At 41.1% G+C, this 17,341-nt stretch overlaps 1 protein-coding gene across 1 annotated transcript in view; it reads left to right on the top strand.

The window, feature by feature from the left end:
- Positions 1–1,789: 1,789 nt before the first annotated feature.
- The window catches only part of EPSTI1 (epithelial stromal interaction 1), a 52,131-nt gene continuing 36,579 nt past the window's right edge, over positions 1,790–17,341 (top strand). The window contains exons 1-3 of the mRNA XM_026099198.2: positions 1,790–2,016; positions 12,092–12,150; positions 14,209–14,292. Coding sequence (XP_025954983.2) covers positions 1,820–2,016; positions 12,092–12,150; positions 14,209–14,292 — 340 coding nt within the window. The 5' untranslated portion in view covers positions 1,790–1,819. The remainder of the gene's footprint in view (positions 2,017–12,091; positions 12,151–14,208; positions 14,293–17,341) is intronic.

Here is a 17,341-nt window from a genome sequence, read left to right as displayed (position 1 = left end):
CTGTTCATGCTGTAGAGCACGTTGACGGGACCATGGGAGGAGGGAGCACTGGTGCTGCCTCTGCGGGACAGCCCTCGGAGGTACGTGCTACTGGACGTGGCAGCACTGGGAGGTGTGCTTCTGGTGATGGGGTCCCATGGAGCGCCACGAACACCAGGCAGTCTGAGGCTCTCCATGTGGCATTTTATCTTGCTATTTTCCCAGCATATGTGGGGTGTGCTGTAAGACCTAGACAGTCCGGCTGGTAAGGATATCTGGCCACAAAGGCATTCCTTAAACAATGTGGTTTAAGTGCAGCTTGAGCGGCTGGAGATAGAAAGTGAGAGGATCTGCTTGTGTGGGGCTGGATTTCCCAAGCTCTTCTTTTGTATAAAGCTGAGTTTCATTATTAGTACTTTTTTTCTTGGGCTAGGAGCTGCCAAACATCTTTATTTTGCTAATGATGTTAAGAAAGTACCTAGTTTTCCCTAGCCCTGCAGTTTCCACAGTATCTGATCTGGTAGATAGAGCACTGCTGGTCAGCTGTGCTCAGTGAAGGGGGTTGTTTTTATTTCAGAGGATTATGCATTTGTTTCCTATTCAAGGGGTAGAATTAGGAAAGTTGAAGTAAAAAAAAAAAAAAAAAAATCTCTGCCTGAGCAGAATTCAAAGGCAGAACTGGAGTTTTATGGGAGCATTGCCTAAGTATTTGTCCAAGGGTTATTTTCTAATTTCACTTCTTTCTGTCTGCATGCATACAGGTTCTTTTAGATATTCCACACATGGGGAGTGTAATGTTTAATATGAAAGTTTACTTTGAATGTGTTTGATATTACGTGGGATTTTTGATTTAGCAGAGTGATACAGCAGTATGCTGAAATCATAATACAGTGGATACACTTAGTAAAATATAGCAATTGCAATACATGGTTCAATCACAATACCAATGTGATTCCCTTTACCAGTCTCTATAACATGCTCACCATCAGGGTGCTGGGCATCCCCAGTTGCCATGAAAGAATATGTGGGTTGAAGCCAGCTCAAGCCCGTTGCTGTCTTTGAAATTCTTTTCTTAGTTGTTTGGGTTTTGTACTCTAAGTTGGGCTGAGCCATGTATACACTCCCCCCAGGCTGGTCTGACTAACTTACGGAGACATTCACTCTCTTTTGATAAACTCAGGAAGAATTTACACACCAGTTGATCCACTTAGCTGACACAGCTGTTTATCTAAAACAAAGGTCACCCTCTGGTCCCCTTTGTGTTGAGATAAAGTCAGCTTTCTGTGCCACAGCTGTGATTAAGGAGTCATACCCTACATTATTCCTGAGCTTCAGGAGCACCTCACCCTTGCCCATCTCCTTTGAGCCTTCTTCCACTGTAGGGGTTTATTGGTCAGTCACATTGCAACAAGTAAGCAAACAACTAAACAAAAACCTTAGAGTCGTTCTACTTTCTCATAGGGAAATTTGTAGTGCTGGAGTCAAAAATTGTCAGAAACTTAGCTTTTAGCCGGACTTCACTTTGTTTATTCCAGAGTAGTCTATTGCAAGACTGCACAAACTATTACTTATCTGTTTTATTCATAAGAGCAATAGATCAGCTTTGCTATGGGCCTGTGAATCTAGGCCCAGTCTTACTGGGTGCTGCGATTCAGCCTGAGCTTCAGCTGAAGGATGACCCAGAAACCAGTAAGTGGATTTGCAGTTTTACAGTTGAGAGAATCTCCTTAGGGGTGTGTCTTACGAGGAATTGAAACTAACTTGTTAGATCGGTGCTTGGAGTCTTTTCTTAGCCTTAGTTGTAATACTCCTCTCTGACAAGACAGGACACTTCTGTGCAATGTCTAGGGTTGGAGGAGGCAGAGGAGGAAGCAGGTATGGGACGGCTTCTGCCTCCAGTGCTCCCTTTTCCTCTAGGGGTTACCTCAAGGAAGACTGTGAAAAAACAGGGGGAGCCGAAAAACCCCAGAAGGTGATGATACCTGAAAAGGAGCAAGCAGGCCAAGCAGCAGTCCACCAACAACAGCAAGAGCAGTAGTAAGTAGCAAGGAGTCTGGCCAAAACAGTGATGTTGCTTGTATCAGGTGCCTGCTCTTCGCTTAACTTGGTGTTACCTTTAGAGGTAGAAATACTTTTATAGCCAATCTGTGAATGGGACAGGGCATATTGTCCTCATGCTCTCAGAGGAACCTGCTGTCAGTGTGAAATGTAGCTACTGATGACACTTCCTAAATGAGACCTGTGTTTTTCTGGCAGATTTTGTGATACCATGTCTTGCAGCTGGGGCTGCTCAAATGTGCTGTGTGTGTATGCAGACAGTGTCAGTACTATGTGCAGTAACAGCAACAGATTCTATGTTTGATATTACTCTACATTGTGCCTGTTTCTTGGAATTCTTTTCTAACTAGAGTTTCAAAATCCAATTCTATCTCTCTGTTTTTTGTCTCTCCTAATATTTCATCCTAAGTCTAAAAATACTTCTGGCTTAAGAAATGGATAGAGGCTGCATTCCAGAAGTGATCTGAATGCAATCCAGGTTACAGAACAACCTCGAACAACTTGATGCTGGCAGAACTAAAGCAAGACTTCAGCCCTGAATTTCATTTTAAGCTTTATTGGGATCTATGCTCTGTCCATCTCTTTTTCTGGATGTCTATTCTTCAATAGCTTGTATAAGCCCTAACATGCAGATATAATACAGCATAGAGGTTGACAGTGGTATGTGGGGGTATTTTATACACCTGCTTAATGTACGTATGTTGACACAAACTAATTGTTTACAGTTCTTTCTTCCAAATACACTTTTCATGAGCTGTTATTAGTAACAGTGCATGTAATACTGTTAATATGTGCTGAGTTTGCTTAGCTTGCTTTTCTCCCTTCTTTCAAAGTGCAGCTAATGGAAACAGGTTCCACTTTTGAAGAGCTGTTTTGGTTTCCTTCCTCTGCTTTCTGGAAGAAGAAGGGGGAGCCACGCTGTGAAAGCGGTGGCAGACTGCTGGTCGTAAGCAGCAACCAGAAGCTTTGCATTGTAACCCTTAAAAGGCTGCCTACTAGGTAGTAACGATGCATGGGCTGTTTAGAGATGAGTAGCCTGGAAATCAGTGAGCTCTCTAATGATGCACTTTCAGGAGAGCAAACAGCCATTTCTGACTCACAATCTATGTTTATTTTCCGCCACTCCCAAACATGAAAGACCCTCTGTCTCGCCTTCCGTCACACTGCCATATATCCACAGAACAGCAAGAGCAACCCTGTTTAGCTTAGATCCTTATGGCATGTGTGCCGTTTTTTGGGGAGGTGGGGGGGAATGCCCTCTCATTGGTATAGCTGTCTTCGCAGAGAGCTTGGTTTGGGGTACAAAGTCTCTAGTAAAGCTCACGTAAATACTTGGTTGGTTGGTTAGCCTGAAGTCCCCACAGAATTAAGGCCAGATTAAAAATTTCCATGCAAATCCTGACCAGACGATGGAATCCCCTGTAAAACTAAATGTGCTTTGGGGGAAGAATAATTTAAAGCCTTGTTCCTTGTTTCATCTTGATTTGATACTTGCAGTGACAAAACCATTATGAATCTAGTACAAGGACTGTACACAGTATTTTTCACTGTGCAGTAAAAAAGATTTTATCTATGTGTCTTCAGAAAATTGTGACAAAGAATTCAGTCTTAAACCAGGATTGTTACAAATTACAGTAGTATGTAGAGGATGAGAAGGAGGAATGAGGGGAAGGTAAATTCAAGCAGTACCATGTGATATAACTGAGAAAGAAATTCTCTTAAAAAGGAAGTGGGCAGGCTTGAGTTTTGTTCTCTATCCTTGGAGGGGGAGGGGGGCAACAGTCAGTTTGCATGAGATGAATGCTTTTAAAATGGGATTCCCTTAACTGACCCAGATGAAAGTGGTAGAAGGTGTCTGAGATGCTGAAGCAGACAAGGGGAGATCTTTATTCCTAAAATAATAATTAACTATTCTATTTATTCTCATCTCTCTGTTCTATTATTGCCAGTTATCTTTCAAGTAAGATCTCAGATTAAAATATTTTGGTAATGATGAATCTGATTTAGTCTTTCAGCACCCAGTACCTTTTAAGATCATCATTAAAACCAAAATACTAGGACAGCCTCAGAACAGTGCAATTTTTCAGGCTCTGGGATATCCAAGGCTTGTATGGGGCAGGTTGAGAGCTAATGTCACTAAGTGTCAGTAAAAGAAAAATTCTTTAGAACAGCATGAGAGGCCCAAGCAGGATACCTCTGTGCCAAGAAGTGGCTCTGTTCCAGTTTGTATGCTGCTTGCTATTTTATAGAAACAGCCAAGATGTGCTTTTGCTGCCAGCCAGGCAGGAGTCTGAGTCTCCGTTTAAGCCTATGTGTGAATGGCCCACATTTGTGTGTGTGTGTGTGTGTGTGTGTGTGTGCGCGCGCGCATATGTGTGCATGTTTTTTTCCGTGCATGCTCTCAGAGTCTTGGACTGTGCTTCAGAGCACTAGGAAGTGGGAAAACTCTGGCCTTAGCAGCACCTTAGCATGAGATCAAGTGTCCCTTTGTGCTGCCTGGATACATCAGATATTTGTGGGACCAGTAATGTTATAGCCTCGCCCCAACTTGACTCTTTTCGAGTGCAGCATGGGCAACCTGAACCCTAGCTAATGTTAGCAATGCAAATGGAAAATGTATGGGTTGACCCATTTCTAGGCCCTCGCTTGAATGAGACTAGATAAATCGAGGAAGCTGTTTCTGGCGTAGATGTACCTATGAGTGAACCTAACATGAGGTCCTTGTACCTCTGGAGAACATAGTGCAAACTGGTATTAGGTAGTAATTCTTCTCTTGCTTTGGAAAAGCCTTTCAATGTCGAGGCTGAAAAGAGATGTTAAAACTTGTTGCAATTAAGTAGGAAAAATACTTGTTCAAATTAAAAACTGAAATGAAAATTTGCACATGCCACCCCCAGTTCTTTATAGGAGCTGTTTCAGGCTATGGAGAGAAAATCACCAGGATGACAAGTGCTTGAAACTACTTATAATAATAAGCTTGCATTTAAGTTACTTCTCGTCAAGTCTGTTAAGTGCCATGAAATTAAATTGTAGAAAGTGAATTCCCAAATTGCCCCTGTTCATAAGTATTCACAAACAAAAGCCTATACAGAAGAAAGGTGGAGAGAAGTGGGGAAATTAGAGGCTGAGCAGGCAGTCCTGAAAAACAAAAAGGTCATGAACTACAGGCCTGAAAAAGAGAAAGGTCATGATGGTCCCCACCCCCATTCAGCAGCCTGTCCTTGGCGTCTCTAAACCTGGCAAAAATTATATTGTTTCTGGTAAAATCTATTTAAAAAAAAATCAAAATAATAAAATCTGAAGATATATTGTCCCACAATTGGGAACAGTCCCTCATCACCTAGTGTGAAAGGAGATTGGAGTTACTAGAATGCTTGACTTAAGAAATCATATTCTTTGACTGCAGGAGCCAAATCCAAAGTGGTTTTTTTTTCCTTCCTTTTTCAATCTTCATCCTGAATTAAAAAAAAAAAATCTATAATGTTGTTGCACCTCTCAAGCTTCTGCTGATGAAGTGTACTTACAGTTCTCCTGAAAATTTTATTGTCCATTTGACAATCAGAGAAGGTTTTTTTTTTTTTTGCCTTTTTAAATACACTGAATCAGGCTTTTAAACTGGAGGAGGATGCTTATCAAAATGTTCATTTTGCCCACTGCCCTGCCACTGATAGGTGTTGCAGAAGTGCAATTTGAATTATGGGCGATTTGTTTAAACTCTGTACTTGCTACACAGGAAAAAATCTCCCATCTCTATACCTTTCAGGGTGATGTACTAATCTTTACAGCCCAGTGAGGCAATTCAAAGATGTCCAGCTCCAGTGTGATCGGTAGCCACCTTTATCTCCAGCTGAGTGTTCGGTGCCTATGTCAATGTAAGAAGATAACTATACAGCATATACAGTTACACATATCTTATACAGTAAGATTTCCATTAGTCTGAATTATGGGGGTTTCTGTGTTCCCCATAATGTGTGTGGGGAGGGGGAAGGAAGTGCTTCTAATTCTTGTATTAGAAGACTTTCTCAGAATAACTTAGATTACGTGAGGTGAGGTATGTTCCCTCTGTGCTTAGTTTGATGAGGAGCTGTGGCAAGAAAAGCAAAAGGAGCGTATGGGAGGGTACTGTGTTTGGTCAGGGGCAATAAAAGGACAACGAATGGTTGAAGGGGAGAACAGGAGGAGAGAGGTTGTTGAAAACAAGGTGGAGGAAGCAGAGATGAACGCGCTGCCAGCTTAGGTCTTAACTTTTGTGTAGTCTGACCTGCCTAGCTGTCCAGGAATGGTGGCAGGCGTGACTCTCAACGTGTGGATGGTGCTGCAAGAGGCAGCCTGGCTCAGTGCAAGTTTTGCCAAGCCCAGTGCTTGGCCTGTGTTACTGGGATAGATGCTCTGCGGTCCTTGCTCACTGCTGGTAGGCCTACAGCGTTTACTGCACCAAAAGGGTTCTGCTTTAACATACCTGTTATTCTTTCTGCTGTGCTGTTGTGTGCTGAGCCAAACTGCTGAATCTGAGCCCCTTCTTGACTCTTGGAAATTCAGTTCTGAATTTCAGTTTTACTCTTTGGATCATATTCTAACTTCAGGAGGTTCTCTCTAAGCTTGGGAGTATCAGAGCTTCCAGATTTGGGTGCCAATAGCAGAACAACAGGTCTGTTACTTTACTGCTTGTTTTTGACGTATACCTTCTCCTGGGCCTTTCTCTGCTGCTATTGCCCTTTTCCAGAAATCCTTCTTTCCTTGTGCAAGTTCACTCTGGGATTTAACTCTTTGTTTTGCCTTCAGGCCTCACTCTGGCAAAAATGCTGGTCACTTTAATAGAAACTTTAGCTAAACAGAGGGCCCAGATATGCAAGCAAGTTACCCTGGCTTAATAAGCTTCCAAAGATCATTTGAGCTGTAGTCATTAAGTACACTCTTCGCCTGTGGCAAACACAGGACAGAATTCATGAGTGCAAACTTTCAGTGATAGACATTTTCAGCTAGCACAGTTTATTTTTTGCCTCTCATGTTAAGAGTGCAAACGCAGCTAGGATGACTCGGATGGTGTGTAATGTTAAGCCCCAGTAATTCACTTTTGTGTCTGAGCTGTAAAGTGATAAGATGCTGCTACTGATAAAGATGGAAAGTGAGAGCCCCAAACCTGTACATGAGATTTTTACATCCTCCCAGAGCTCTGTTTATGGTGCTGCCTGGGCATGGATCATATTGCAAGACTGAGGTCTGGAACTGTGGCTGTCAGTTATCATTAGTGTCTGGCTATGGCACACTGTGAAATATAGATACCTACAGGACAGTTGCTGTCTGCTCACTTGGATCTGGCATGTTGTAGGTCTCTGATCTGGCAGCTTCCATGGTGCTTTAGCAGCATACGGCTGCTCCGTCAGGCATAAGAGCCTTGGTGAAAATGATATTTTGTGGTGAGATTGACTTGATTGGTCCTCAACAATTTCTGATAATTGAATGCTAAATTCAGCTTGGCATATCTTTGAAGAGGATTTTACAATTGTCCTTGGCAGTTTGTTCTTTTCTTTTTTTCTTTTAATCAATCTTAACATATTATTTAATACAGTATTTCACCTAAGTCTTCCCTCTTGGAAGTTAAGGCAATATATTAGGTATATATGTTAAGCAAAGGGGTAATAATATGCACACATATACCCATAGGCACAAAAACATATGTTTGCAAATATGCATACATGTGCATGAAATTTTTTCCCCCCTCATACCTCTCCTCATTGATTACTGAATATAAATAATCCTTTTCCTTTCTATAGAAGGAAATGATACACATACAGATAGGTACTCTGTCTCCCTTGAGTCCTTTCTCTGGACTGGACCTGCCCAGGTCTTATTCCAAAGCTTTACTCAGTTGTGTTCTGCACTGAGCGCTCTTCAATTTCTGTCTCTGACTGAATACAGAAATTCCATTGCCTTAGAGAGCAAACTAGTTAACTTTCTGCTTTATGTGGTATTCCTGTGCTGATGGCGGGGTGGAAGGCAGTATAAAACACTGGAACTGGAAATAGTTTATAACAGCCATTACTTTTGTAACCCTTTAAACTATTTCACACTTCATTTGGAAGGCTCCCCAATGCTAGCTGGCTGGAGTGGGCTTGAGGAAAAACTGAGGGGCACAGCTTTGCAAAAAACATTAGTTGTGAACTGTATTGCTCATATGTTTATTCAGTTTTACAGATCATCTATTTTATGCATACCTAGAAGAAAGGAGAACAAAGGTTTCTATGGTCACCACCCTGATAGCATTGAAAACTAGTCCTTGAGTAATGCTAGGTAAATGAGTAGAGCTACACACAGGCTTAAGAACTGAAAACTGCAGACATGATGTTCTTTGTGTAGCTGATAATTCAAACAGTAAAATGTCTTTGCAGATATTTTATGAGGGGATGGTGTATTCCTTCTGATTGAAATATTTCTCTCTCTCTCTTTCTCTCTCTCTCTGTATATGTGTGTGTGTGTATACATATATATAGCTACTATTTATCTTCCCACTGTACGTCTGTAATGTTTGATGTCTGTCTACTTGAAAACTCACATGAGACTGTTTTTATTTTAGTATAGATGCATTATCTTTTTGGGTTATAATTTCTTTACTCTTGTTAATGTTTGTTCAGTCTGAGTAATCAGCCAATCCATTTCCCTTTTCTGTAGAGAAAACAAACTAAAAAAAAATCTTATTAAGATGAATATGATCTATAAAGGTGGAAGAGAATTTGCTTCTCTTTTATGAAGAGCTATAAGCTGGGTAAGGTGTTCCTCCCACCCCCATTGGCTTCTATATTTTTATTTATAAAACAACCCAACCTCAGTGGCGGACTTGCATCATATATCAATAAGAATCATTATTAGAGAACCTGAAAAGTCAAATTCTTTGTTGTTATTTCTGGTTGTGGATTTTTCAGCGCTTTTTATGTTGGTATAAAATGCAAAAAGTCTGCACAACACTGATAAGTTAATCTTCACATTAGAATAGTTCCTTAATTGCTACCGAGGCAAGCAGGATGATTTGCTCCAAACATGTGGCTACTGTGGCAACTTAGGAACTGACTGGAATATTAAATTGACAGCCTATGGCAGGTTTTATAGGCTTTGCTGAATCAGAAGAGGTGAGATGATTTGTTTGATCAAAGAAATAACATGCAATATCCTACAAACTGGCTAAAACACAATGTGAAAGATAGATATATGTAGACACACACACACATATATATATATTTTTTTTTTAAAGGAAAGAAAGTTTACAGACATCTCAAGAAAATGAGGGGCAGGAGGTATGGAATTGAATTTTAGCATTAGAGCTGCCAGGGCAGTAGGAGTCTCTCTAGAGAGGACTCACCTGGCTTCTCTCATGGCTGTGGGTTTTGTATCCTGACTTTCACCAGTACCACAAGAAGTCCACCATGTGCTTGCTCTTCCTTTCCTTGATCCCAGTATCCAAAGTTATGCTCTCACATGTCAATACTTCAAGGAGACCAAGGTTAAGTGTCAAGTCTGCATGACTTCTCTTTTGCGATGAGAAGCGGAAAGGACATCCCTCAGTTTTACCCATGAGCGTACAATATGAACACACTTATGAAACTAGATAAACTCAATAATGCTCTTGTCTTCTGTTTTGGAACTTGAACTAAAAAAGATCATGCAGCATAAGCACCAAGTAAAATAGAACCCAAAGCTGGTGTCCTGTTCTCCCTTCCCCTGCTTAAAAGAAAACAAGGATTTCAAATTTTAACTTCCCCTTTGCTTCAGTAACATGGAAACCAAACTGGCCTTTAAACAAGCACTTTTTTAACCATGGTGATTCTGAAGCTGTTGATTAGACAAGAGAGCTGAGCTCTCCCTAGAAGTGAGTCCAGTTCCCTGTCATTGCTGGTCTTACCTCTATCCCTTTCATAACCTGATTGATCTTTGCTGCATTTCGTGTGCCGTCTTTCTGAATTACTGGGTAATGACCACGGTCAGATGTCAGAAGAGTGGCTCATCTGGCCTTGCAGGCTCAGAGCCTTCCAGCCGAAAAGGAAAAGCAGGTGAAGGAAATAATTTGTGGCATAAGGGCTAGATTTTATATGGTGCCGCATACATACACACACACACGTGGGGGTCCTTACTTTCTTTTTAATTGGAATCCTAATCAAAAAAATAACTGTTTGATGTCAGTAAAGTACATTGAGGATATAAAAACTTTTCAGTTCTCCTATGCTGTGAATCAGTAGGGTGTCTGAGATGCACTCATGTTTATTAGGGGAAAAATACATAGTTATGCAACTTACAATTCCAGCTATTTTTTTTTACTCACAAAGAGAGGACAGTTAAAAAAGGTACTAAGTAATATTTTGTGTATATGAACTTGAGAGAAATAGGCACTAATATCTGAAACAGCTAACAAAAAATGCTGAAAACAAAAGTCAACACTGAAACTGTAGAGCAGCCCAGTCAAGGACGGTTTGGGATAAATTTTAAATGCTACTACTCAATCAAATAAAGGAAAATCTGGAAAAAGATCAGTGATGAAGAAGCTTGTGATGTATTCATAAAAGTAAGATAGGTTGTCAAAACTTCTTTTTGTTGTGCAGCAAATGCTGGAGGAGTGTTGCCTAGTCTCACTGACAGGGAGGGAAAGGATTGTATTAATTGGCACCATTAAAGCTAGCAGCTCTGTCTTTACTAGTTTAATCTTATAAATTAATCCACATCCTCCTAGAATAAGTCTTCAAAGAGAAAGAGGTAATTGGATATAAATACTTTCCTTCCCAAATTCTGAATTACAGTGATACAGCAGCAGGCGGCTTTTTGCACTTTGATCTGTTAGCATGATTTTTCTCTCTCCTTTTTAGCTGTAGTCTCAGGCTTCGTTCCCTCATTACTTTTCCGCAGCCAACTGTGTTCTTTCTGCTTGCTGGCTTGTCCTCTAGCCACCCCCTGTGGCCCCTTCTTCCTTCAAAAGGCTCAGTCTTCATCCCTCATTATTATTTGTTTTCTGTTCTCCTCCTCCAGTCTCCCCCCGTGAGGAAATCGGATAAAATATCTGTGCACATGTGTGCAGATAAAACCATGCTGAATACTGCAGAGAGATGAGAGTTTACTGATACCTGGAGCCAACCACTGCTAAGTGCATTTCTAGTAAGCCTGCATCCCTGTGGCTTAGCTTTCGCTGATGTGGAGCGCAAGCAGTGTAAGCTCATACCCGCACAATATACTGTGTAGATAAAAACCTTTGTTTTCTCCAAGTGGAAGTGACATGTTTTCATCACTCTTTTGATCCCCCCAAGTCTCTAAGACACTCTGAACTCTGTCCTGTTTCTTTGCTGTCACATTAGATTGATAGCTCCTTGAGCCAGCAACTGTGTTTTGAATTACGCCTAGCAAAACAGGGCCCTTGTCCTGATTTAGTGAGCTGCACCATAGGCATGACAGCAAAATAAATATGCCCAAAGCATTGCAAGTGCCTCGCAAACATGAGGCTAACAAGGAAACTGAGGCTTTGGCTGAGAGCAGGTCACATGAATCCAGGACAGACGGTATGATTGTGTGCAGTCCTTGGGCAACTCTTGGGCAGACTGCCTAAATTCTCCGAGGTGTTTGGTGCCCTCAAAGCATAGGGTGGGACTGCCAGCACCCATCCTCTTCCCAAAAAGACAGTGTTCTTCCTCTGCGCTTGAGCAAGCTGAACTATAAAACACTGACAGCCAGTCTGTGGGAATGGTTGTCTACCCCGTGGAGTTCTTTGATCTGAGGAAGTTACTGGATTTGAAACTGCTGAGACTTGAGGTTGGCAGTCTAAAGTGAGACTTAAATAAGAAGAGTAAAGACAGTGCTAGGAATTTCTGAACATTTTACCCTTAATATTTACAGCTTAACTCCACATCTAAGAGCTCTCGTTAGAATATTTACTGAAAAATTCTGAAGAATCAAAATAAATACTGGGTTTTATGCTTATTGGCTGCAATAGCAGAAAACTGGCCTTAATGAACAAGGAAACCCCTTCCAGTCCTTTTTTTCTATACACAGGAAAAAATAAGAGTCTTGTCTTTCATTTCAGTGTCAGCCCGTATATCTTGATAACTCCTAATGAAACAAGAAGAAACCAGTTGCAGCAAAGTAAGTTTCGTTGTCAAATATTGTAATGCATTATTTCAACTTGAAAAAGGTTACGTTTTTGTGTGCTTTATCACCCTCACAATCTTTATCCTTATTTTTACAATGCTTTTATACATGCAGCTTTCACAGTAAAATGAGTACTATGAAGCATTCTCCATCATCATGTAGGGTTTGGGGATTTTTTTGTTTTTTAAGATTAACTTCTCATTTGACTAAACTTCATGCAGAGATTGGTCAGTCTTATTCAGGAAAAGTTTATGGGTGATATATGCAGTGCTATAGCTGCTCAAACTAACTTCTACAAGAATCATCTGAAATTAGCTGTACCTTGCTCCTGCAGCTCATGGTTTCCATGCCTTGAATTTAGATGGGAGAACCCAACTTTGAACCTTCTTTAGGTTTGGGGGAGGAAGAAGAGAATGATAAATAAGAAATATTTTGAAAGTACTCTTATGTGGAAACTAGAATAACTAGAACCACACTGTATATTGGTTCTTGAATACCCTTTTAAAGAGTGTAGAGGGGTCTTTTAATGAAACTGGGAAAGACCATTCTAGATGGTAAAACATCTGTGGTTGTAAAAGTTCACTTTTGCTTGCCTTCAAGTCTTGCTGGTGAAAGCAGCTAAGCAGAAAACACCCTGAACCTGTACCAGAAAGATTAGACGTGTTAAAAAGCTTTATTTGGCAAAAGTTATAACAAAAGAGTAATGAAAGAAATCCTGTATGCAGAAGTGACCAGACACTGCAGTCCTGCACTCCTAGCTGTTTATTTGCATAGAATCATTATGACAGCTGAAGGAATATCAGTCAGCGTTCCTCAAGTTTGGAGCCCCCTGGGAAATTGTGCAGTTAAAACGTTTCTTCTCAAACATTGTGAGTTTGTGCTGAAGTGCAAGAAACAAAATGGACTTCCTCTGAACCAAAGCTTCATCATTTGGAAGGAAGAAGAAGAGCAGATCAGCTGAGAGCTGACTCTGATCCTAAGAGCATAGATGCTGCTGCTTTAATAAAGATCTGATTTCACTTCATGCCACCAGCATGCAAAGTATCCAGCATGCAAAGTACTTTTGCCTCGGGTGCTGGCAGAAATACAGCCTGACACATTGAATCCAATCTCTGCCTAAACGCTAGTTGTTACAAAGGTGAAATCACAAGTGAATGACTCTCTTGGGCCTCTTTGGAGACCTGCCCAGGGACTGGCTTTATCTTGTTAAAGGAGAATTGGCATTAGCATCTTTTAGCCATAACCTACCATTAGAAACTATGGTTCATGTTGTTTTTACTGATACTGGTAAGAATGAACTGAGCTCTTAGAGCAACTCCGGTACCACTCTGAGACACGGCTTCTCTTTCTATAGGCTTTGTAGGCCTTGCTATTGAAAGGCGTTGTCTTTTCCTCTGTCCGTCAGTCCTGGAGAATAGTTTAATCAGCCAGGTCATCCTAGAGCATATAGCTGGGCTGCATAGACCTCCCAGTGCCACTGACTCTATTGACTAGATCTCCACTGACTGCAGTGTGAGCTTGACACCTAGCTCACTTGTGGACACATATGTTGAAATGTCTTATTTGAAGCTGAATCATGCATAGCTCCTGCTTTTATTCAAGGAGCCTGTGGTTGGGAGGGAGGGTTGCTTATTATTCATTTTTCTACTGTGGAGTGCGTAAGTGCATACTGCTTATGCAGAGTGCATAAGCATGCAGCAATCTTATGTGTGACAACTCCTGCTTTAGCCATGAATAGTGTGGTATATACTTAAGGTTTCCAGGAGTTAAAAAGTAGCCCACTAGCTGTTTTTAGCTTTGCTGTTGGGGTTGGCGATAAGAGTCCTAGGGTTTGCTCACCATGCAGTCTTGGATGAGACAGAATGTTTGCCCCACATGCTGATAGCTCCGGTGGATGTATCCATGTCTTAGGAGGACTCTCAGCATCCATGGAAAGCAAGGATCTGTCTGTTCCAGGGTGGGTCTTCAGTGTCGTATGCAACTAATGATACTGCCTCCTTTTTAGCACTGCCTCTCACCTCTGCATGTTTGTTTCTTTCTGGACCTCCTCAGTTGCTAAGAAAGAGCTAGATGACCTGGAGAGGTGGAAAGAAGAACACAGGCCAGGGCCAATTAAGTTGACTCCACAGAGACTGGGTAAGAAATGTAAAAGAGTTATTATGGATTGCAAAATTTATGTAAATAAGTATAAACCCCTCACTACATGAGAGATTTTTCACTTCTTTTCATGAGCTTGTTATTTAAGAGATTCACTGTCAGTAAGTGCTAACAGGAGCCTGCTTTATATGCTTTATGGATTTTGATGGTCCTGACAATGAAGATATTTTTGAAACAAAGCGGCATAGATTATCATTCAAGCAATCTGTCAAGATCAGTGTAGTAAATCTGTATTAACATTGGGAGCGAGAGGTTGACGAACCCACCTGCTGTGAGCACTGTCTGTGTTTGATGTCTCTGAAGAAACGGACGCTTGGCATTAGCGTGCAGAAGGACAGCCTGTGTCAGAGAGCCTCCAGTTACTCATAAGTAAATTCCTCTGTGTTAGGGGCCTGACTGCTGGCTCCTGAAGAGGCAAAAGCGATCGCTGCAGCTTTGGGCTAAATATGCATGAGGTTCTGTATAACCACTCTTAATAACTATGGAGATGAGGTGAAAAACAGGATAAAAAGCAACATGAACTTAAGTCACACTGACTGTGTGTTTGATAAGATAACTGACAATCTTTTTTGTAGACAAATGAGAGGAAACATAGTAGATATCTTCAGTCGGAACACCCGTAAAGCAATTAAGGTGGTGCTACTTGAAAGTTAGGTTAAAAAAAACAAAAAAAGAAGAGAAAACAAAGGGAAAATAGAAGTGTAAGGAGAATAGGGCTGCAGGTTGTGCTGCAAAGGAGTATGAAACAAGAGGGAGGTTATTAGAAGTGCTTTTCAACTACCAGCCTTCAAACTTATCTTGTTTTAATATCTTTCATTAATGTCTTTGGCACAAAAAGTAGGAGTGGGCTGATGAGACTTGCTGGCAAGACAAAACTTGAAAGCATCGTCTGTGCAGAATATGATGAGGATATTGCACAGAAAGAATGGGATAACCTTGAGGGACCGCATTAACAGAAATGGAACAAAATTCATTATAACAAAGTGAAGGATTATAATGGTGCATTTATTAGTTTGGTAAATTTATAGCTCCCCTTCCCTCTCTTGGCTGTCGCAGGAGAATTTGGGGTGCACCATGCAGGCTATTGTCTGCCTTGACCTCTTCGGAATTAAATTTTTTCTTTGCCATGCTACACAAGTTTATTTTGGGGCAGTATGATGTGTATAAAATTTGATACCTGGTGGGAGGTGGAGGAGGATCAGAAGTCTGTGAAGGAATTTGAACTGACTCCAAGCTAGATTTGTTTCTGGGGTTGAGCTGGTACTAGTCCCTCATGCTGTTTTGTCCTTCTGCCCAAGTCCTGGTTGCTTGGAGTGGTGAACCTACTTCCGCAGTTTAGTGCAATACCTTGTATTTCCACCCCATGTGCAGTCATGGGGACAGGTATGTTCTTTATCAGTTCATACATACTAGCTGCTTCCTACCTGTGAGCAATTCCTAGAAAATATGCTTCTGTCCCAAGAGGACTACAAAGCTTATTGCTGAAGAAAGTGAAATCTGAAAACAGAAAGTTGGTGTGTGGTGTCTATTCATAAAGCAGTCAGGCTGGCTGCATGACTGGGGATGTAGTGAGAAATCTACAGTGACTAAGAATGTGGCAAGTCTTAACTTCCTCTGATTCCACTGCATTTAAAAACTTTCTTGGGAAAGAAGCAAATTTTTAAAGCATTAAAAAGCTTCTGAAAGAATTTGAGGAGGTTATATGAGCTCTTCAGTCACTGTCTAGCTACTACTTAGAACGACCCCTGGAGACTGAGACATATGAACTCTGTTCAGTGTCTCTGAGAAGAGCTAAGGTGCAAGGGTTATTAGATCTTACCATTCCCACAGGAACAAATTTGGAACAGAAGAGAGCTCACGAAGGAAAAAAATAAAGTGTCATCTCTAATTTCACAACTTCAGGTGCTTATTAAGGTAAAAAGTATCCTATGTTATTTTCTCAGAGTGATTTCAGGAGACTACGCATCTAGTCCAAATCACCAGAGAATTCTTAAAGTTGAAGTTTTTTAATACTCATGTTTCTCTTAGGGAAGTACTACAGAGTTGAAATCCAGAACACTTATTTGACTGGCAAACTTTAAGGTTACCATAGAGGGATGAGAGCGACGAATCATCTAACTTCTATCCTTCTCTCTAAGCAGGAATGGAGCAGGATTGTAAAGAACAAATCATGTCTGAAAAATGCAGTGGCCTCTTCTTTCATTACATTATATAAAGTGAATGCCGTCATAACACACCAGTCTGACTTCAGTGGAACATTAGATACATTACAGCCAAGCCAACTTGAATGAATTAAACCTGGCTGAAAGGCTGTGGGTAATGGCTGGTTACTTGTTTAGAGCTGATGTCCAGCAGCACCTGCCGAAACTTACAGTGAACACAAGAGTTTTAAATGTTGCCGATAGCAGGGTGGAAAGAAAGAAATATGAAGCTTCTAAAATGTTTAGTAATATTTTCATTTCTTAGACTTGGGGATGAGATACTATACAATACCATCTGTACGCTTACTGCTTCCATAAGCCTGTTGCTTGTATCCTGTATAGCCTTATTCTTATGGAGTTATTTGTGTGGGCATGTTTCCATACTTAGGGAACTGATCCATACAAAGGCACCTAAAGGTTAGTTACCTTCAATTAGTAAAAGGAGAAAGCAGTTTTTTCTAAAGGGTGATTCATGCCCTTTGCTGCAAGGGGGATGGACAGCTACGGGGGTAGTTGTCTCCAGTGTCAGACACCTCAAGCAGCTGAGGTGAGTCAGGTCCCTGATGCCTGCACAGAGTAGTCTAGCTGTCACTGCAGGCCTGTAGTGGGGAACTTCTTAGAAAATCAGTAAATGAATACACAGCCTTCACCTGCAGAATAGGACCTGCAGTTGTTTTCTCTGTTCCCCAAACCCCGACAACTGAGGGAAAAAACTATTTTTTTCCTACTACTACTACCCTCTATCCCTTAAGGACGCCTATCACTTTCTGTATGCTTGGGGGGGCAGGTGGGGGGTGTTTTCTTTTTGTTTTTTTAATTGAAGGCTG

The sequence above is a fragment of the Dromaius novaehollandiae genome, chromosome 1, assembly GCF_036370855.1.
Source record: "Dromaius novaehollandiae isolate bDroNov1 chromosome 1, bDroNov1.hap1, whole genome shotgun sequence".
In the NCBI taxonomy this organism is placed as follows: domain Eukaryota; kingdom Metazoa; phylum Chordata; class Aves; order Casuariiformes; family Dromaiidae; genus Dromaius; species Dromaius novaehollandiae.
This window is presented reverse-complemented; position numbering and strand designations above follow the sequence as displayed.